The following is a 21,334-nucleotide window of genomic DNA, read 5'->3' as shown; positions in this document are numbered from 1 at the left end:
TCTGTCAAAAATGCGATCTTTGGGGTAAAGACGGGGCTGCTCGCGCGTACACACAGAGAGCTGAGGCGAGCGTCCTGAGGGGTAAGGAGGAAACACACGCTTATATGAGTGATGGCACGAAAGATACGGTTCTTAAGCCGCCTGCCACAGTCCCAGTGTGGGAATATTTTGTTTTTTATCAGAATGAACAAAGTGTGAGCTCATAAACACCAACAAGCTGATATGTCGCATTTGTTTGAAAATAGTGGCGACGAAGAAGAAGAAGAAGGGGAGGTGCAGCGGAGCCTTGTTCTTTGACAATCTGCTCTTACTGAGGCTTTTGGTCGCCAAAGTAAACAGAAATAAAAGCGCCAAATGGTGGGCGCTCAAAGACAGCTACATTGCCAAAGAAATGCAGCCCTTCAATACGGTTGACAGCCAGAAATGTTTAAAATGTTTGACAGACAGTACAGATTGACTGGGAAAAAGGACATGTTACAAACAATTCAGGAACTGTATGAACTCCCTTTTATTTAGGCTATAGTTTTTATTGTTGTTGTTTTTCTGGAGTTTCGTTTTTTCTTTAGAGACAGGGTCTATGTTTTATTGTTTTTGATTAGTAGTAATTATTTTCATTGACATGTATTTATTTCTAAAAGAGAGTCCATTTCATTTTCATTGTATTTTTTTCTCTTTCTTGTTTGTTAAATTTATTATATTTTTGTTTAATTTATTTTATTTAAAAGATCCTGACCTTTTAATTACAGTTAAATACGCTTAAGAAATTAAAGTTTCTTGCTTTTGATATGGTGTACTCACTTTATTATCCCATTTATCATAATTACATCAATGAAAAAATGGAAAAAAAATCAAAATAATATTGACAATAATATCGTTTATCAGCAATAATATTTTGGAAAATTATCGTCTGGCAAAATTTGTTATTGTGACAGGCCTACTTGGGGGTATGTGTGGAAAATAACTGTAAAAGTGTGCTGTAACACTGAAAAAGCATGTCACCAAACTGTGATCTCTTGCATCAATAAAATCAGCTATTTTTCCAATACTCCCGTCCATTTTAGTTTGGTGCCTTGGGATCAAAAATTTGAAAAAACACCCCTACCTGGGAGCCAGCACATTCTCAATGTTTACAAAATGAATTACACGAAAAGTTCAAATTAGCCCAATTCTATTGTTGCAAAGTGCTACATATTACATAGTATTAGTTTTATGCTAATCAATGTTACGGTTATCAGAGGGTCCTTAGAAAAATGTCACACCTAGAAGGTGTCAGCGAACTAAAAACCTTTGAGAGTGATAAAAGAAAAGAAACAATAAAAGATCTGAAAGTGATCTAAAAGAATAAAGCAGTAAAAGAAGTGTAAAGCAATAAAGAGGGATATCAAAATTTATAAACATAGATAAGTATTTGTAGATAAATGTTCAGAAAGATAAGTGCTAAAAGATAATAACAAGAACTATAGATAAGCAGATAAAAGTAATGACATAAATTAATAAAGCAGTGGTTAAAAGTGTTACATTCATCTTCTACACACTTTTTGTAACTTTTGCGCAAAAACATGCTTCACCTGTTTTGTCTTGAGTGAAAAATTTGGTCTGACAAACCTCTCAAAGTTATAAAATCCAGATAATAAAATATTGTAAACTGGTAAAAAAATAAAAAATAAAACAGTGCAGTCCAAATGACTCAACATCTCAAAGTTGTTCCTGTTTTCTACAAGAGGAAATTTCTCCTCAATGGTTCTTGCTCAATTTGAGTTCTGCATCATGTGGTATTTCTCTGGAGTTGTTGTCTGTCATATCCTTTTTAATATCCAACACGTCCCCCTGAAGTTGGGGTGTGATGATGAAATGCTTCAGGGCGTGTTCAGCCTGCTCTGTTTCACTTCATGTTTTCAGCCAAACAACAAAGCTTCAGGGATTTGAACCAGTCATCGTGTGTTCATCCCGTCATGGCCCTGAGTGATCCGAAAGCAGCGGTCAGGTGTATTTTTGAGCGCTCAGGTCTGAGAGAATGATGCACTTATGGTTGGGCTGTGCTGTGAGGCGATGCTGATCTCTTCTGAGAAGTAAAACCCCTGAAGACATCCATGACCTGCTGATGTAATGGGAATAAGAGGAGGGTAAGAGCAGGAAGGGAAGCCAGGGAAGAAGAAGTCTGAGGGAGATGTAAGAGGGCAGGCAGAGAAGAGAGAGCACAGAAATGTGTGGAATGCCTCTGCTCGCTGTCTCTCCCTGATAAAGGGTCAGTATGGGAGGAATGCAACCCTGAAAAGACTGGATAAACAGAGAGAGAGGAGGGAGGGAGGGGGAGTTAGGGCTGAAGAGGGAGAGGAGGGAGGCTGAGGGCAGGGGAGGGAGTGTGGAGCCAGCAGAGAGGTAAGGCAGGACTAATTTGCCCCACGTTGTGTTACAGGATGGAGTTTGGTGCACAGGAGGCGGGTTGGCCAGTGATGGACGTCAGCTGTACGCTGCCTGACAGAGCGGTGATAGAGTGCAGGGGGAGGCAGGGGGTCATGAGAAGAATGGCGCTCAGTCTGCTTTCTTTCTCACAGATCAGGGTTAATGTGCTGGAACAGACACCACTGACATAACCCTGTTAAACCTCTCTGTCTCTCTGAAGAAGCTCTGGAGTCTGAAGAGCCTGATGGGAGCTGCGTCCACATATTTGTAGAATAGTTGGTGGAGACAGGTCATTAAGTTTTATTCACACAGTTGTATTTTTTAATCTTCATTTTAATGTTTTGATTTACTTTCTGGGCCATTTTTGCATTTATTGGATAGGAGGGCAGTGTAGAGGAGGGAAAACTGTGAGGCCAACGTCCCAAGGAGCCAGTTTTAAAAATCAAGGGAGAAAGAAATATAAAAGAATTGAAATTTTATTTCTTAAGATTCAAAAATGTTAATATTAGGTATTTAGGGTGTTAGAACTATGTGTTATATGGGGTTACATTGAGTATTGTCATTAAAAAATAATCTGTTTATGTTAGGATGTATGAATCAATAATGAAAGAGTGCATAAAGCTTAATTACAAGAAAAAATAAATAAATCAATTACATACAGTAAAACTAACAAAAAAAAGCAAGAGAAGATGGTAAAATAGAATATAATTTAAAAAAAAACACCTTAAGTTAAAAAATAGATTAACAAATACTAAAAATCAATCAATAAATAAAATTAAAAAATAAGAAACTGATAAAACAATAAAATATATGAAAAAAAAATCAACTTTAAATATTAGTTTTTGGCCCCAAAATCCAGAAAATCATAACTGGTCACTTGTGCCAGTAGTAACTCAAAAAGTAAAAATCTCTCCCAGTAGGTTCAGAAATATTTGAGTTTTGAATTTGCAGCACCTTCAGAGGGAGTTTGCATAAATAAAAATGTGTCATCAAGCTTTGGGAATACATGGATTATTAGATAAGTTTGTTCTCCAAACCTCGTCCTCTTCTTTTCTCAAACTTAATTCTTGCTTTAAAAGCCTGAGAGTATTTTCTGCACTGTTGTGTAAAACCCAAACGAGAGCCATGAGAAAGTGGCCTCAGCACCTCGTCCCACTGGACAACATAACGATGAGGAAATACTCTGAAGACGTTGAACTCTTCCAGCTAATATTTCATTCAGATGTGATGATAAATATAAGGCTGGACTGGATGTTACCGCTTTGTGTTTTCCTAATCTTTGCATACGAACTGCACAGCGCATACACACGTGCCTCTAAGTTACGTGTTTGGAGGTGAGTGACGATTGAAGGAGCCCGATGACCCTTTCAGCCCCGGTGCTGCTGGGGGGAACCTGTGTTTAGCTCCTGCTGTGTTGGAATGATAATTGAGACGGTGAAGTCAGGGGCTCTGGTGTCAGTGAAAGCACATCATGTTCAGTTAAAGGCTCGGGCGCTTCAAAGAGGCAGGTTGACTGCAGCACGGTTCCTTTTTTTTAACCTTCATTCTGGTTCCACTGGTCGAGTGACTTTCTATGTGGGTTAAACTGCAGCGCTCTCTGTCAACAACACGTTAATATTTGAGTGCTCAGCAGTGTTTGGAAAAGAGAACAGAGTGTGCAAAGCTTTTTCTCCTCTGAGTATTTCATGCAGAAGTGAATGTTGACCATTGATGATGGCATATTGTGATTTATAAAGCTTGATATTTAATCTCCTGCTTAGAATACAAACTGCTTCTTTCACCCTAAAATAGAGAAAGCTATTTTTGACAGTCTCCTGAATACATAATAACATAGTCTTAATTTAGAAAGGTGTAAAGCTCATGTGCAGACTCTTATAAAAAATCGCATCCTAAAAAAGTCTTAAATCTAAAAAAAAAAAAGGCCTTAGATGGCCTTAAAATGTCTTAAATTAACCTTTGAAAGTCTTTAAAATGTTAGCACGTTATTATAATTGTAAATAGTCCCTAATCTCAAAATAAATGCTTAAAAACTTATTTTTTAATATGTGATTAACTGAGTCACTCTCGTGGTAACATCACGCTATCATGGTAGTGGAACCAACAAACATCGATGTGGTTGCAGACTCTATTAATTGTCCCCAACCTTATGTTATTAATGTGATGTGTTTTCCATTTGTGTTTATTGTGAAGTTGGTCTTAAATTTAATTTCAAATGGCATTAAAAAAGTCTTGTTTTGAATTTAGCTTTTCTAAAGCTGCAGGAACCCTGTCACAAATGTTTTTGGGCTACTAAATTCTGTCCCCCAAGTGTCCAAAATCCTCAGACCATTTTACTTAAAAGCTATTCCAGGGTTTTTGAGAGCATCATTTTCATTCTGACCATAATACGTTTCGGTTCTGTTTCTGTAGCTCTAGAGCTCATTTCCCCTGGAAGAGCAGCTTTGAGGATGTAGGAGAACATTAGGTCGAGGTCAAACTTAAGGTGGTACAGGAGGCTCAGTGAACCTGGTCTATGCATGGGCCACATCTGAAAATTAGGGCTGTGACTTTAACGCGTTAATTAGATTAATTAATTACACCACACATTAATGCGTTATAAAAATAAACGCAAGATTAACTCATGGGCTGCCAGCCATTTTCAGAGCTTCTTGAACGATCTTTTAAGACCCAAATAATCTTGTTTTCTCTGACCATGTAAACACCAAAGTTACTTAAGAAGAGTGGACTCTCTTCTTTTATGTCTTTCTTCCTGTTTTTGGTCCAAAAAATAACAATATCAAACTTTTTTGATCGCGTTCATCTCGGGCGCTCCATCCTTTGATCCTCTCCATGATGTCCGTCGTCTTTTCTCACGATGGTGCCGCTTTTTCTCTCTGAGCTACAGCGACACATCCTCAGTTGGAGCGTGAGCTGCCTTAACTTTCCTGACTCACAGCGTCTCGCTGTGCCTCTGTCATCTCACATTTCTCCTCATATCCATGCTGAGCTCTCATTCAAAGAGCGCACCACCCACAGTAGTTTACGAGCAGGATTTTGATTGACAAGCTCCACCAGACCCCGCCACCCTCTGCTGAAAAATATAATTTACTTCTATAGATGCAGTAAACAGTAATCAAATGTCAATGGCAGGGAACACGGACATTTTAATTAATATTGTCCAGTTGAAAAAAAAAGGATTTACAAATCTTCTCTTTTTCGTGTATTCATTTGATTAGTTAATTTTGTAATGTCCTAGAATTCAAATTCTTTATGTGGGGACCTTAAGCAGATATAAGATTAAAATGTGATTAATTAGATTAATAAATTACAAATTCTGTAAATAATTAGATTATTTTTTAATCTGTCCACAAAAAAAACATCTTCTAACCAAAATAAACAGGATTTTGTTGTTTAGACTTGTGTATGAGAATATTCAATGATTTAGTCTTCTACAAAATCTGTTTGAATTGAAAAGTGTTGCTTCTGATGTTGAATATTGATGTGATTAAAATGTGATTAATTACGATTAATAAATTACAAATGGCATAATTAATTTTATTAATTTTTTTAATCAAGTCCCTCCACTACTGAAAATATCCTATCACTACTTTGGAAATGCAAAAACAGTGGAAAATCAGCAGCAGGTTTTCATACTTTCTTTTTCCTTTTTTATCTTTCGTCGGCTTCATCAAAGCAGAAGAAAACACAACAACTGCCTGTTATCAGATTTAGCACCCAGATTCAAAACACTGGAAATATTTGAGTAGCAGTCAAGCAGACATTTGTGACACCTCTTAGATCACACTAAGTGGACTCACCTCCTGAGCTGATACCTTGACAAAAACACAGATGTGCTCCCTCACTAGTTGCTGTGCTCAGATGTTTCTCCAGTGTCACCCCGGGCGCTCAGCAGCTGGAGATGTGATGAAGTGTTCACAGCAGATAGCCAAAAAGAACACGCAGGCTTGTTTGACACGCTTGTTTCATGTCGACCTGACCTAACTCCAGCAGACTCTTCCTGCTGTACGTCCCGTCAACTGTGACCTTTGAATCCCTCAGATAGCATGTGAGGATGTGAGGGTAGCAAAGGTCTGGTCCTTCCAGCTTCACCTTTTATGCGACCAGTATGTCTTTGTTTCTGCTGGATATTATCATATGAATTCACAGTCTCCATTTCTCCCCTCTCTTTTTCTGAAACAGCTAACATGTCAGCCGCAGACAAGTTCCTCTACGTGGACCGCAACCTGGTCAACAACCCTCTGGCACAGGCAGATTGGGCCACCAAGAAGCTGGTATGGGTCCCATCGGAGCGCCTGGGCTTCGAGGCAGGCTCGGTGAAGGAGGAGCGCGGGGACGAGTGCCTGGTGGAGCTGGCAGACTCTGGGAAGAAGGTCAGGGTGAACAAGGATGACATCCAGAAGATGAACCCGCCCAAATTCAGCAAGGTGGAGGACATGGCTGAGCTCACGTGCCTGAACGAGGCATCTGTGCTGCACAACCTGAAGGAGAGATACTACTCTGGACTCATATACGTGAGTATGAAACAGTGAGCAGTCTTTTTTATACATGTGCACAAACTCTTGCAAGTTTTTTGACTTTATCTCTGTCAGAAAAAAGCCTCTCTTCTTACTTAAAACCAGAGCGTTGGAGTTGTACTGTGTGTGATCACATCAGACGAGACAATCTCTGTGAGGTGCATATGTGATCGTCCAGCTCCTGAAAATCCTGAAACTATCTGGATTTTAAGCGTAAAGGGGTCCAAAAGACAACATGTGCTAACAAAAACAACTCTCTTTAACCCTGTTTCTCTGAAATATTAGGCCACAAGGGCAGGATTACTCAGTCCCTCTGCGCTGTTTAATGCATTTCCTTTTAATTGTTGTGAAATCCCCTCTGGTTTATGAAAACTACCTTCCATAGATAGTCTCCAACCCAGCTTCTAATTATCTCATTAAGCCCCATTGTTTCAGACCGTCATTGTGTTCAAACTGTCACTGTGAGGCAACTGTGCAGCCATTCTTTCCTGCACCCTGTCCCCCTCCGTCTCTCTGTCCCCTGCAGCTCTGTCTTGTTTGCTCTCTGTCTCTCCCAGCTCTGTGTTTGGAGTAATCTTGTAAACAGGAAGCTGCAGGGAACAATGCAGCCGGGGGTCTGAGGGATGTGAGGAAAGAGTAAGGGTGGAGCTCCACAGTCCCCCCTCTTCTTTTTTTTATGGCTGAAGATGGAATGTAAATTGTTTGGTAACAGCTATTACTGCCCCCATAATTAATCATCTTTACCCTGATGTGCTCAGCTGGGAGTGATTTGCTCTCTTTGACGCTGTGAAGTGACCCGGTCATATCAACACAGCCTGCTGTCCCCTCCCTCGATCCCCCTGTGGACTCAGGCTACGCTTGGGTTAAGTGCCTCCAGGCTCCAAAGCTGGACTCTCCAGGGAGAGCTGCTGTTAGAGTGCCAGGCACAGAGATGTTGGAGGGCAGCAGGAATGCATAAAAAAAACCTACATTACGAGGAGAAATAAGTCTTGCAGATTATGTCAGGAGTCAAAGAAGGTTTTTATGTCCTCTCAAAGCAGAAAAGATAAACCTGTTGCAAAGATCCAAGATAAGACTCGGCAAACCTGTCAAGTAGCTTTAAGTCTCCAAATGTCAGCCTAAATCATCAGTTTAAACTTGCAGCAGGGTGGGGTTAAGATTACATAATGTAAGAAGAAAACAAATCATGTTTCATGAGAAACTTTTAAAGGGGGAGGGGAAGGTCTTTGTTATCAAATCAATGTGGAGAAAATCCAAGAAAACTTCACTCAGTATTAAATATTGAACACCACCTCCTTTCATGCATTGTGACAGTTGAAGCAAAAATCCTGTCAACACCAAAATCTTCCTCTCACACTATCTCTTCTTCTTACTCCTCTATAGTCTCTAACTTCTCCTCTTCCATCCCTCTCTTGCAGACGTACTCTGGTCTCTTCTGTGTCGTCATTAACCCCTACAAGAACCTGCCCATCTACTCAGAGGAGATTGTTGACATGTACAAGGGCAAGAAGAGACACGAAATGCCACCTCACATATACGCCATCACTGACACATCCTACAGAAGCATGATGCAGGGTAAGTGCCGGCCCCTTTAAAATTACAGGAAAGAAAGCCTCAGCAATGACAAAGTAAAAAGCTCACAGGAGCTCTTTAGCGGACTCTTTGATATTGTACAGATCATGGACTCACTCCAACATTTGCAGTGTTTGGCTGCAACAAAGCCAAACATTAAGAGCACTTACGAGTATTTCCTGTGGAGCTATTGTTTTGTAATGTCCACTATGTACCCTGTAAGCCTGACAATGCACCGTCAGTCCAAACAACTCCCCTCTGTCCTGTTCGGACTCTTTTTGGCGCCATGTTTGGCTGCAGCTCAGTGTGCAGACCACTTTAATGCAGTCCCGTAATCACGCTGTTTAATCTAGAGTCCAAGCAGCTCCTCCTTTAAGCCACAGGAAGCCCCATATTGGTTTCCTGTCTTTCCCTAATGCACTTCCTGCTGTACAGATGATGACAGTATGCTTAGTGGTGATAAAAGCGTATATATTTAATGAGCTGCAGTTGTCCTGTAGAAGTTTCTAAATCAGGGGTGGCCAACCAATCAGAGACCAAGAGCCACAAAAATTACCGTGGTACTACAAAGGGTCTTACAAACGCACTTCCTCTCAGACATAAATGAAATTACATGAAATGAAGACCGATACATTTCCAATTTTCAAAGCGAGATTTGTTGCGTTTGTGTGTTTATTTGTACTTGGTTGGTTATCTATCTATCTATCTATCTATCTATCTATCTATCTATCTATCTATCTATCTATCTATCTATCTATCTATCTATCTATCTATCTATCTATCTATCTATCTATCTATCTATCTATCTATCTATGAGCACATGAGCACATGAGCAATTGAGAGGAGCACATGTAGAGAAGAGAAACTGAAACTTAAGTATAAGTCTTATCACCCAAATAATGATCAATACTGATCCCAATGTTGGCATCAGTCTATCAATATTTTAGATTGATTTGCACACCCCTACTCATAACAATATATACTAGGGCTGAAACGATTCCTCGAATGATTCGAGGTACTCGATTACAAAAATTACTCGAGTAATTTTCTCCGCCTCGAGGAATCGTTTAATTTTTTAAAAGATCAAAGAGTGGTATTTCAAATAGAGCTGAGGGTCTGAAAACTCAGGCCAGTTTTCAGACCCCTCAAGCTACCTCTGATACAAAATAGCAACTAGCAACAAATCTAGCTTCTTTTCTGGAGTTTGGAGACTAATGGGTCATTCTACGAAACGGGTGCCATTTGGGTCCGCAACATTTGATGAGATGTACAAGGCACAAAAAATGTGTCTAAGTGTGTTTACAGGTTTTGGAGCTACCAAAGCAAGTGCTCTTATTGACATGCTGTATCAGAAAATTCTATTTCTTAAAGAGAAAAATTTTCATTTGAAAAATAACTGCTCTTTATCTAAACAAAAATGTATTTTATCCGATTACTCGATTATCGATGGGATTTTCAGTAGAATACTCGAATACTAAAATATTCGATAGCTGCAGCCCTGATATATACATATGTATTTTTATGAATGGATTGAAGAGCTGCACACCGAAAGGCAAAGAGCCACATGCAGCTCTTTATCTATCTATCTATCTATCTATCTATCTATCTCTCGAGCCACAGGTTGGCCACCCCTGTTCTAAATCATCTTTTGCTTCTTTTCTTTGCAGATCGTGAAGACCAGTCTATCCTCTGCACGTGAGTTTCACTTTCAGCACAGATCAGCCTCATTCACCAAACATATTAAGTTACACTTTTCTCCTAGAATCTGGCTGAAACACTGGAGATCATACCAAATGAATGAGATATACTGAAGCACAGATGTTGGCTAATTTGTCAGTCTAAATTCTGCATCCTTATATGATCTTAGAAATGCAAACACAGGGCTGAAAATTAGCTTTTAATGTGCATGCACTGAGTTTGGACAGACAGCTACAGAGTGTTCTCAGAAGCAGACTCTCATGGCTTTGCAAAGTAAAATCTGCACTCCCTGTCTAATTCTGGATGTGTGCACACAGCACCACAGCTTCATGCTCTTTTACGGTCATTGGATGAGTTTCCCCTGCTAATCGGGAACAAGCTTCAAACCTACGAGGACATGGCATCCATCAGTTAAAGAACACACATTCAAACCAAAAGATGTTTGTTTCAGAGCGGCGTCATAAATCTGCTCCCTCAGAAACTTTCTTGAACAAGTTAAATAAAAATGTTGGTGAATAAAGCCAGCTGAATCATTCCTCCACATCTCTAAAACAATCCTTTCGCTGCTGTTTTCTTCTGTTGCAGCGGAGAATCTGGTGCTGGTAAGACGGAAAACACCAAAAAAGTCATCCAGTACCTGGCTCATGTGGCCTCCTCCCACAAGACCAAGAAAGACCAGGTGAGTTCATCTCTAATCCTCTGACATCTCTCTTCGTTCCTCTCTCCTTTACTCACCCTGTTGTCACTTTTGCTCTCATTTAACAGAAACGTTATTTTCCCCATACAATCGGCTGTTTTTCACTGTCATTTATTATCAACACTATTGCATTGTAACAGCAGAAGTTCTTCTCCTATACATCCGAACTTCCAACAAAGGAAAAAGGGTTGAAAAAGAAGAAAAGTCCCACAGAGAGATGGAAATAGGAGTGCAGCTTTAAAGGCTCAGGCCCTGACGTGTCACGCAGACCAGAGGCCAGCTTTTATGTATTGTTTGTTTTTGCTGATTTTCTGCATCAGCTCATGAAAAATAAAACCCTTACAGTGGCTGAGCCGTGACGTCAGTCTGAGCTGGAAAACCTGCACTGCTGTTTTCTGTCCTACCAGCTGTGTGATAGATGCAACATGAGTGCGGTTTGATGAAAACCACATCTATCATCCCTTGTTGAGGTTGTTGTATCTCTCTCTCATCCCATCAACAGAACAGCTCGGTCCTGTCACATGTGAGTTAACTTCTCTCCCTCCATTCTGCTTCCGCCCTCACCTTCATCCTCCTCTCCTCCTCTCCTCCCTTCCTCCCCTGCTGGAGCGCTTCGTTGTTGTGGGAGTCACTTTGTATCGAGGGCAGAGGGGACGTGTTTTGTCGGCCAATGGGAAGTCTGGAGGAAGTTTGTTTGCAGATCAGTGGCAGCCTTATGTGTTCCTGTGAAAAATTCACCCAGACAATGAAAGGATAAGAGGGGAGGGGTCGTTGCTGCAAAAGCACAGCAACCTTTTTTTCTGTTTCATGGTTTCAAACATTTGTCTGGTTGAATTTCTCATTATTTGTATTGCTGCTCCAAAGTTAAGCGCCTTTTTTTTTCTTTCTTTGTGCCAAAAGAATTTCAGCAGCGTATATGTGTGTACGTGTGTGTACTGTTTCAGAAATTTACATTTGAAGCAGGATTGTAGTATCTCATACCCAGATTTTCCTTAAGATATACTTTTAAAGAGATTCAAACCTTGACTTTTAAGCGTCAAGTTGAAGATCATTAGTGGGGTTTTCTAAAAGTTTAGCTTTGTCAATCCTGGGTTCTCAGACAAACACTTTATAGCAGACTGAGTGACAAACACAGAAGAGGATCAACAAAAGTAAAAAAGCTGAGCCTCTTTGAACTGTTTTTTAAAAAGAAAAGTGTCAAAAAAAATGCTCGGCTAACTCATCGTGCTTTTTAGTTGCAGAAAAAGGTTCAGGTCAGCTGTAGGTTCTCAGGCCATGTCTTCGTGTCTCCTTCGTGCTTGTGTGTTCACTGGGGTAACAGGTGATGGGTCACAGGGTCTCTGTGGTGTTTGCAGGTTTTGGCACTAACATCATGTTGTGTGTGTGTGTGTGTAAGTGTGGGGTAAATGTAGGTTTATTTTTTTTTTGTATCCCATTTCTCTTGCCTTTTGTTTAAATGGTGTGTGTGCTCCGTGCTTTTCCTCCCCCTCAGATGTAAGTACCTCACGGGTAAATAAACACATACGGCTTTGTCAGCATGTTTTTCAAACAGCGCAGAATAATCAGTCACTCACCGTGAAGTGTCTTTCTCGTAAATGAACAACAGATCTTGATGTGGGGTTCTCATGATGCCTCGCAGTCAGCGCCACATTTTATTGATTCAAGGTTTTGTCAGATCTGAATCCATGGGGACTGTCCTGATTTAAAAGCGTCTCATAGTGATCAAACCGAGAGGCTGCTTTAAAAGTCGCCTTGTTGTGTTTTTCTTGTTTTTATTACCACCAGGGGGAGCTGGAGAAGCAGCTGCTGCAGGCTAACCCCATCTTGGAAGCTTTTGGAAACGCAAAGACGGTCAAAAATGACAACTCCTCCAGATTTGTAAGATTAAGCACCACATCTGCAGAATCACATTAGCTTTGTCATCGTGCTCTGTTCAACATACATGTTTAAAATGCTTTTTTTCTCCTCTTAGGGAAAATTCATCAGGATCAACTTTGATGTCAACGGTTACATCGTTGGTGCCAACATTGAGACTTGTATCCTTGATGGTGATGTTGCTTTATTAGTTGAAGAAGACTTTGAGGTTGTTTTTGATTTACCGCAGGACTTCTTGTCAGTGAAAGTATCAGAAAACATCTCCTTGACACACTGACCACTAGACTTGTTGGAGAAATCTCGCGCCATCCGACAAGCCAAAGATGAAAGGACCTTTCATATCTTTTACTACATGCTGACGGGAGCTGGAGACAAGCTGCGCAGTGAGTGACACACTACATAAAAATCATTTTTTTAGGGATTAATTGATTTGGCTCACTCAGGGATTTTTTTCTCCCACAGATGAACTCCTCCTTGAGAATTACAACAACTACCGTTTCCTTTCAAACGGGAACGTGACAATCCCTGGACAGCAGGACAAGGACATGTTTGTGGAGACCATGGAGGCCATGAGGATCATGAGCATCCCAGAGGAAGAGCAGATAGGTACTCCAGACAGAAAGAGACTCTCTTTTTACTTCCTGCCACTGATGGGAGCATCAAGCCGTGTTAATGCTTCTGTGTGCTCTGTTTAATGCAGGTTTGTTGAGGGTGGTGTCCTCTGTGCTGCAGCTCGGTAACATGACCTTTAAGAAGGAGCGTCACACGGACCAGGCCTCCATCCCAGACAACACCAGTAAGTCAGACTTCAAGCTTCAGTACCTGACATCAGAGCTGACTTCAACCGCGTTTACAATGATGATTATAGAAAAATCCTTGACTAGCTTCTGCATTATATCGTAAACATCATCAAACAGCTTGTGTCACAGACTTAATTGGTACCTTGTGCTTAAAACTGCCAACATAAGCGCAGTGGTTACGAAACATTTAAAAATAAGTAACGGCTACAGGTGCGCACCAGGACAACGGTGTGTCACTGAGAGTTATTACAGAGAGACGACTGCAGAAGAATGTGAGCTACAGCTGCTGGGTGTTCACCCTGAAATATCCTGTCAGCATTGACATGTTTTGATTTACTGTTGGGTACATTTCTCGTACCCCATGTACAAATGTCGACATCACAGAAAAGTATTTCACGATCCTTTTGTCATTTGTTGTTAATTTATTCTGAACCCTCTCCTCTTCTCCCTGCAACAGCCGCCCAGAAAGTGTGCCACCTCATGGGCATGAACGTCACAGACTTCACCAGGGCCATCCTGTCCCCCAGGATCAAAGTAGGCCGAGACTACGTGCAGAAGGCTCAGACCCAGGAGCAGGCAGAGTTTGCTGTGGAGGCCCTGGCCAAGGCCACGTACGAGAGGATGTTCCGCTGGCTGGTCATGAGGATCAACAAGGCCCTCGACAAGACCAAGAGACAGGGAGCGTCCTTCATTGGCATCTTGGACATCGCTGGCTTTGAGATCTTTGAAGTGAGTAGCTGGAGCCAGTTTAATGGTTTGGAAAACACTGTTTGAAGTACTATCAGTCAACAACCATGAAACCAGCTTTACAGAGTGATTATGATCTAATAATCTCCTCCTGTGTCATCCAGCTGAACTCCTTCGAGCAGCTCTGCATCAACTACACCAACGAGAAGCTGCAGCAGCTCTTCAACCACACCATGTTCATCCTGGAGCAGGAGGAGTATCAGAGGGAGGGCATCGAGTGGAGCTTCATCGACTTTGGCCTGGATCTGCAGCCCTGCATCGAGCTCATCGAGAAACCCGTGAGTTCAAATGTCTCATGCTGTGTGTCTCAGTCTGTAAAAACCAACAGATGATCAGTTTTTCTTTCAGTAAGGAGGTATGTAAAATCTGCGCTGCGGAGCTTCCCTTGAAGTGAGGTGATGCAGTGAATTTGAGGGCTGTTTAAGCTGCTGATGAAGCATTTAAGGCACAGCTGAGGAACCAGTCTGGCTGGTGAGAGTCACCAATTCCACTGTGCAAGTGGCCAAACACAGGCACGCATAACCTCTTGTTATGTTGTTGATGAATTAATTTCGGACCCAGTTGATTTTTGTAAAAAAAAAAAAAAATTCAATGAAGGGTTAAATAAGCATTTGCAAAGTACAAACAAGAAAAACAGAAACAAGTTTGACTACAAACTGTGCTGTTGACTGTCTTAAATCAATTCTGCTGGAGGAGTTTTCCTCTCTGTACTTTTTTTTTACTCTTTAAAGTTTCCTCAAATAATCCAAAAGGCAAAAATATTTCACCCCGACTTTATCTGATCCCTTTTCTTTCAGACTTCTGATAACATTTTTGCATGAAGTTGGGCTGTACAAACGCTACAAGCAGTGGTCGCACATGAGTTTTCAGCATTTTAAACTATTCTACTATCTCTTTTAAGCGGAGCACGCTGAGCTGTGAAATCATTTTTGATGGCTTTCGATGCCTTTAATGATAGAAAAGAGGACAGTGACAGGCCACAGGCTGGACTTGAACTCAGACCGCCAAGGGGGAACCTCATGGGGCGCAACCTAAACCGCCAGGCCATCTGCGCCCCAGAGATGTGATAAAATTTTCCACCTCCTTAAATTATCCAGGAAATGCTCAGGTTCCTGTCTGGTGGGGTGTGTGTTGCGGCGTAAGGTTTTCTGAGTCGTGCTGTAACATCTTCTCCCTCGTCCATGTCCAGGCCAGCCCCCCTGGTATCCTCGCTCTGCTGGATGAAGAGTGCTGGTTCCCAAAAGCCACAGACAAGAGCTTTGTGGAGAAAGTGCTCCAGGAGCAGGGCAACCACCCCAAGTTCTTCAAGCCCAAGAAACTGAAGGACGAAGCTGACTTCTGCATCATCCACTACGCTGGCAAGGTGAACCTGCTCGTTTGATACAAAGATCTGCACCCAGCTTTAGTCTTTTACAGTTACAGCCAAAGGTTTGTGAGTCAAACAGAGAGTAACCTACTCTCCATCCTCAGGTGGACTACAAGGCTGACGAGTGGCTGATGAAGAACATGGATCCCCTCAATGACAACGTGGCCACGCTGCTCAACCAGTCCACCGACAAGTTTGTTTCTGAGCTCTGGAAAGATGGTGAGTTTGTGTGGATGTTTGCCTGGCGAGGTGATAGAGGAATCACGGTGCTCGTAACTGGAATATATTTCATGTTTTCTTCCTGTTCCTGTTTTCTGTTTCATATTTTTTTCTCTCTCTTTCTATTGTCTGATATATCAACCTTTGTGTTTACCTTTGTGCTGTTTCCATCCATTTTTACCTCCGTTTGGTCCCGTTCTTGTGTGTCTTTATTTTCTGTTACGGGGTCTCAGATATGCAGAAAAGTCAGAAAGCTTATTTTTATCAGCGTTTTCCTTTCCTACATTCAGACTCAGGTGACCGGGTTTCTTTTTCTTTTGTTCCTCCTGCTGTGTGTGAAGACAAACGTCTGTCCTGCGTCCTCTTTTTCCTGAATGTTCAGATTCAGTTTTGTGTAAGCATTTGTTTCTGTGATCTTCCACCTGATGCTCTCCTTCTCTCCCTCTTTGTAATAGCGTTGTTTGGGGACCCCTGGTGTTGGTCATGGGTACTGCAGCAATGGGTATATACTGCATGGGTTTGGTTTGGTTTTTTTGATCACCGTTAGAAACATACATGCCCACTGCAACCGCCAAAGTTCCTCACCTTCCTTACACACAAACATGCGTACTGTAAACAGTCACACATAGTTTCTCTTACAGACCAGCAGCGTGATCAGCTGACTGGTCCTCTCCACCCACTGCACTGAGTTTTTATTTCGTTATGGTGTGTGATCTCTCCACGCTTCACTTGCTTTTTTTGGTAACCCACTCTATCATCTGACCTCTGATCCCTGCCCCCTCCCCTTGTTCACTTGGTGTTTGTGTGACGTCTCACTGGTCCTGGTTTCATGAACTTTGGAGCAAGAGAAGTGGAGAGAAAATGGTCATGTCCATCCTCCTTATGTCGTGCATTTGGCTTGAGTTGTCCTGGTTGAATATTTCAGTTTAAGAACAAAGACCTCCAGCTTCTAACACGGCATCTCCGTTTCCTTCTCTCTCTGGTTTCCTCCTCTCTCAGTGGACCGCATTGTGGGCCTGGATAAGGTGTCCGGCATGTCCGGCGAGACCGGTGCCTTTAAGACTCGTAAGGGCATGTTCCGCACTGTGGGCCAGCTGTACAAAGAGCAGCTGTCCAAACTCATGGCCACTTTGAGGAACACAAACCCCAACTTTGTGCGCTGCATCATCCCCAACCACGAGAAAAAGGTATGTGAGAGCAGACGGTGGAGTTTAACTCCCCTTGTTTTAATCCATTTTAATCTTAACATAAATGAGTTTATCTCTGTTGCCATACTTCATTTGCTAACCTGAGGTTTTTATTTGTCTCTCCCAGGCTGGTAAACTGGACCCCCACCTGGTTCTGGACCAGCTGAGGTGTAATGGAGTGCTGGAGGGAATCCGTATCTGCAGACAGGGCTTCCCCAACCGCATCGTCTTCCAGGAGTTCAGACAGAGGTGACAGAATCTGAGTACATCTACCTGTTCGTCTTCACTGTTCTGTATGTTTCAGAAAATCTAAAACCTGTCACCTGCTTCTCTCAGGTATGAAATCCTCACTCCCAACGCCATCCCCAAAGGCTTCATGGACGGGAAACAGGCCTGCGTCCTCATGGTAAGGTGTCTGCTAACTTTCAGCTGAGCTCGACAGCACCCAATCCCTCTGTGGTGTGGCTGATCTGTACGTTTCCTCCTGTCAGATCAAAAGCCTGGAGCTGGATCCCAACCTGTTCAGGATCGGCCAGAGTAAAGTGTTCTTCAGAGCCGGAGTCCTGGCTCACCTGGAAGAGGAGAGGGACATGAAGATCACAGACATCATCATCAGTTTCCAGGCCTGGTGTAGAGGCTACGTCGCCCGCAAGTAAGTGAAGACCAACTCCGTCTTTACGTCTTGGTTTGAATCAGGATCCTGTTCAACTCAGAAAAGGAAATGATTCTGAAAACTGTCCGAAATGTCCAGGTTTTACTCAGAATCGATGACTGATTTTGCCTCAAATTACTTCATAGGGCCTTCGCCAAGAGACAGCAGCAGCTGACTGCCATGAAGGTGATCCAGAGGAACTGTGCCGCTTATCTGAAACTCAGGAACTGGCAGTGGTGGAGGCTCTTCACTAAAGTAGGGGCTTGTCTTCTTGATAATTAACCAATAATTCAACCTTTGTTCATCCTTCTCTGACACTGTCTTTCCTCACACATTTTCCTACCCCAGGTGAAGCCTCTGCTTCAGGTCAGCAGGCAGGAGGAAGAGATGATGGCCAAGGATGAAGAGCTGACAAAGGTGAAGGAGAAGCATCTGTATGCCGAGCAGCAGCTCCGGGAAATGGAAGAAAAACAGCAGCAGGTGAACTTTTTTATTTTAGTAAAAAAAAGTGTTGGTAAACAAAGACATGCTCTATCTTGGCACATCTGTACAGACTTTGTGTAAGAGGTGTTTGATAAAGAATTGATGTATCCACCCTTTCTCTGCTCTGATTGGTTTAAAAGGACCAGAATTAACTTCTGGAAAGTGAAGAAGGTTGCTTTGTTTGAGTTTTGAAGAAGCACTTTGTCCTCGATTAAACTCTGGCAGATAATTAATAAATCTCCTCGCTCTGTTCACAGCTGGGTGCCGAGAAGATGGCCCTGCAGGAGCAGCTCCAGGCAGAAACAGAACTCTGTGCTGAGGCTGAGGAGATGAGAGCTCGTCTGGCTGCCAGGAAGCAGGAGCTGGAGGAGATTCTTCACGACCTGGAGGCCCGAGTGGAGGAGGAGGAGGAGCGCGCCTCGCAGCTGTCTTCAGAGAAAAAGAAGATGCAGCAAAATATTTCTGTGAGTATTAAAAAAAAAAAAAACTGGCTCATTTAGATGAGCGTCTGAAACAAAACTTACCGTTTGATTTCAACGCCTAACAGGACTTGGAGCAGCAGCTGGACGAGGAGGAGGCAGCCAGGCAGAAGCTCCAGCTGGAGAAGGTCACCATGGAGGCCAAGGTGAAGAAGATCGAGGAGGACGTTATGGTTCTGGATGACCAGAACAACAAACTGAACAAGGTAAGGCTGAAAAAACTTAACCTCTGAGTTGAACTCTTTACGATCTGCCTCTGAAAAGCTTAAACCATTTTTACTTACTTATTTTCCCTCGTTGATGATCACAGGAAAAGAAGTTGCTGGAGGAAAGGATCTCTGAATTCACCACCAACCTGGCCGAGGAAGAGGAGAAATCCAAGAGTCTGCAGAAACTGAAGAATAAACATGAGGCCATGATCACAGACCTGGAGGGTAGGAAGAGAACAGGATAGATCTTCAGAGTCCCCACAGTTTCCTTTCTTTTCCCATGGTTATAATCTCTCTTTTTATTCTGTCAGACCGCCTGCGCAGGGAGGAGAAAGCACGCCAGGAGCTGGAAAAGAACCGCCGTAAACTGGAGGGCGACTTCACTGATGTTCACGACCAGATTGCTGAGCTGCAGGCGCAGATTGCTGAGCTTCGTGCCCAACTGGCCAAGAAGGAGGAAGAGCTCCAGGCAGCTCTGGCCAGGTCTGTGTGAAAGGCATCTACACTTCTCTGTTTGAGTCATTGTTTTTAACCCTGACCACTAGTACTTATTTTTCCTGACCTGCCTCTCCCTGCAGGATGGAGGAGGAGGCAGCCCAGAAGAACCTGGCCCAGAAGAAGATCCGTGAGTTGGAGGCTCAGATCTCTGAACTGCAGGAGGACTTGGAGTTGGAGAAGCAGTCTCGCATCAAGGCAGAGAAGCACCGCAGGGACCTGGGAGAAGAGCTGGAGGCTCTCAAGACTGAGCTGGAGGACACTCTGGACTCCACTGCTGCTCAGCAGGAGCTCAGGTAGAGATTTTGCTCTGACAGCTGCTGGGACAGTCAAACCTCTGGTCAGTCTGTGCACGGATTAATTCCTGCTCTTCCTACTCAGGACAAAGCGTGAGACTGAGGTGGCACAGCTTAAGAAAACTCTGGATGATGAAGCCAGAGTCCACGAGCAGCAGCTGCAAGAGATCCGCCAGAAACACGGCCAGGCCTATGATGACCTCAACGAGCAGCTGGAGCAGGCTAAGAGGGTAAATCTATTCTCCTGTCCTTCATAATGCACATCTGACTGCTGCAAACTCAAATTTGTGATCTCTACCTGCAGAACAAAGTGTCCATGGAGAAGGCAAAGCAGGCCCTGGAATCAGAGAGGAACGAGCTGGCCATCGAGCTGCAGACTCTGAGTCAGGGTAAGGGGGAGTCAGAGCATCGCAGGAAGAAGGCTGAAGCCCAGGTTCAGGAGCTGCAGCTCAAACATTCAGAGAGTGAGCGCATGAGGCTGGAGCTGGCTGAGAAACTGGCAAAAACACAGGTACGGCTTTAAAACAAGACTTTCTGTTCTTTGTGCGACACGCTAACAAACCACCATTTGTGCAGACTGGACACAAGTAGATGAGGTTTTCATTCCACTCAGAGGCTCATGAGTTGTTTTGTGACTGCAGGCTGAACTGGAAACTGTCAGCCTTGTGCTGAATGATGTGGAGAGCAAATCCATCAAGGCAACCAAAGACTGCTCTGCTGTGGAGTCCCAGCTGCAGGATGTTCAGGTACGTGGATGAAACCTCCAACATCGAACCACAGAATGTGACATCTAAAAGCTGTGTGACTAAATGCTCTGCTTCATGTTGATAACAGGAGTTACTCCAAGAAGAGACGCGCCAGAAACTGTCTCAGAGCAGTCGTGTGCGCCAGCTGGAGGACGAACAGAACAACCTGAGAGAACAGCTGGAGGAGGAAGAGGAGGCCAAGAGAAACGTGGAGAAGCAGCTGATGACGGTGCAGGCTCAGGTGAGATAAACGTCCAAACGTGTCTTGAGTGTGTCGGCAGTTTGAGGGCAAGTCGGTGACACCATCTCTGTCCTCGCAGCTCGCAGAGATGAGGAAGAAGGTGGAGCAGGACTCTGGCTGCCTGGAGAGCGCTGAAGAAGCAAAGAAGAGGCTCCAGAGGGAACTGGAGGGCGCAAACCAGAGGATGGAGGAGAAATGTGCTGCCTATGAGAAGCTGGACAAAACCAAGACACGTCTACAGCAGGAGCTGGACGACATGGTGGTGGACCAGGACCACCTGCGACAGTTTGTCTCCAACCTCGAGAAGAAGCAGAAAAAGTTCGACCAGGTGAGTTTAACCTCAGCACAGGTTGATCAGAAGCTGATGTCTGACAGGAATGATTTCACTGTAACCATCATCCTCAATTTCTGTAGATGCTGGCTGAGGAGAAGAACATTTCTGCCCGCTATGCAGAGGAGCGTGACCGAGCTGAGGCCGAGGCCAGAGAGAAAGAGACCCGAGCGCTGGCTCTGACCCGTGAACTCGACTCTCTCATGGATATCAAAGAAGAACTGGACCGCAACAACAAACTTCTGCGTGCTGAAATGGAGGACCTTGTGTCCTCTAAGGATGACGTTGGCAAGAATGTAAGTCTGGAAAAAGTGGTTTTTGTTC

At 43.2% G+C, this 21,334-nt stretch overlaps 1 protein-coding gene across 2 annotated transcripts in view; it reads left to right on the top strand.

Annotated features, from left to right (window-relative positions):
* Positions 1-21,334, top strand: part of LOC141810121 (myosin-9-like) — a 34,303-nt gene that overhangs the window by 8,833 nt on the left and 4,136 nt on the right. The window contains exons 2-32 of one of the 2 annotated variants that reach the window (XM_074697469.1): positions 6,583-6,914; positions 8,336-8,492; positions 10,157-10,184; positions 10,773-10,866; positions 11,387-11,407; positions 12,670-12,762; positions 12,857-12,920; positions 13,044-13,142; positions 13,222-13,365; positions 13,460-13,555; positions 14,017-14,288; positions 14,411-14,584; positions 15,496-15,669; positions 15,777-15,891; positions 16,891-17,078; positions 17,206-17,327; positions 17,415-17,484; positions 17,570-17,730; positions 17,877-17,985; positions 18,079-18,210; positions 18,471-18,677; positions 18,761-18,898; positions 19,003-19,126; positions 19,213-19,384; positions 19,480-19,692; positions 19,778-19,922; positions 19,997-20,203; positions 20,334-20,438; positions 20,527-20,679; positions 20,759-21,007; positions 21,094-21,306. In XM_074697469.1, the coding sequence (XP_074553570.1) occupies positions 6,588-6,914; positions 8,336-8,492; positions 10,157-10,184; positions 10,773-10,866; positions 11,387-11,407; positions 12,670-12,762; positions 12,857-12,920; positions 13,044-13,142; positions 13,222-13,365; positions 13,460-13,555; positions 14,017-14,288; positions 14,411-14,584; positions 15,496-15,669; positions 15,777-15,891; positions 16,891-17,078; positions 17,206-17,327; positions 17,415-17,484; positions 17,570-17,730; positions 17,877-17,985; positions 18,079-18,210; positions 18,471-18,677; positions 18,761-18,898; positions 19,003-19,126; positions 19,213-19,384; positions 19,480-19,692; positions 19,778-19,922; positions 19,997-20,203; positions 20,334-20,438; positions 20,527-20,679; positions 20,759-21,007; positions 21,094-21,306 (4,566 nt within the window). In that variant the 5' untranslated portion in view covers positions 6,583-6,587. The remainder of the gene's footprint in view (positions 1-6,582; positions 6,915-8,335; positions 8,493-10,156; positions 10,185-10,772; positions 10,867-11,386; positions 11,408-12,669; positions 12,763-12,856; positions 12,921-13,043; positions 13,143-13,221; positions 13,366-13,459; positions 13,556-14,016; positions 14,289-14,410; positions 14,585-15,495; positions 15,670-15,776; positions 15,892-16,890; positions 17,079-17,205; positions 17,328-17,414; positions 17,485-17,569; positions 17,731-17,876; positions 17,986-18,078; positions 18,211-18,470; positions 18,678-18,760; positions 18,899-19,002; positions 19,127-19,212; positions 19,385-19,479; positions 19,693-19,777; positions 19,923-19,996; positions 20,204-20,333; positions 20,439-20,526; positions 20,680-20,758; positions 21,008-21,093; positions 21,307-21,334) is intronic. The other variant, XM_074697471.1, reaches the window with a different exon arrangement.

Source organism: Halichoeres trimaculatus, unplaced genomic scaffold (genome assembly GCF_033239565.1).
Source record: "Halichoeres trimaculatus isolate MK-OKI-2021-1 unplaced genomic scaffold, fHalTri1.1 fHalTri1_scaffold_20, whole genome shotgun sequence".
Lineage (NCBI taxonomy): Eukaryota > Metazoa > Chordata > Actinopteri > Labriformes > Labridae > Halichoeres > Halichoeres trimaculatus.
The sequence above is the reverse complement of the archived record's forward strand: the minus strand, read 5'-3'. Positions and strand labels throughout refer to the sequence as shown.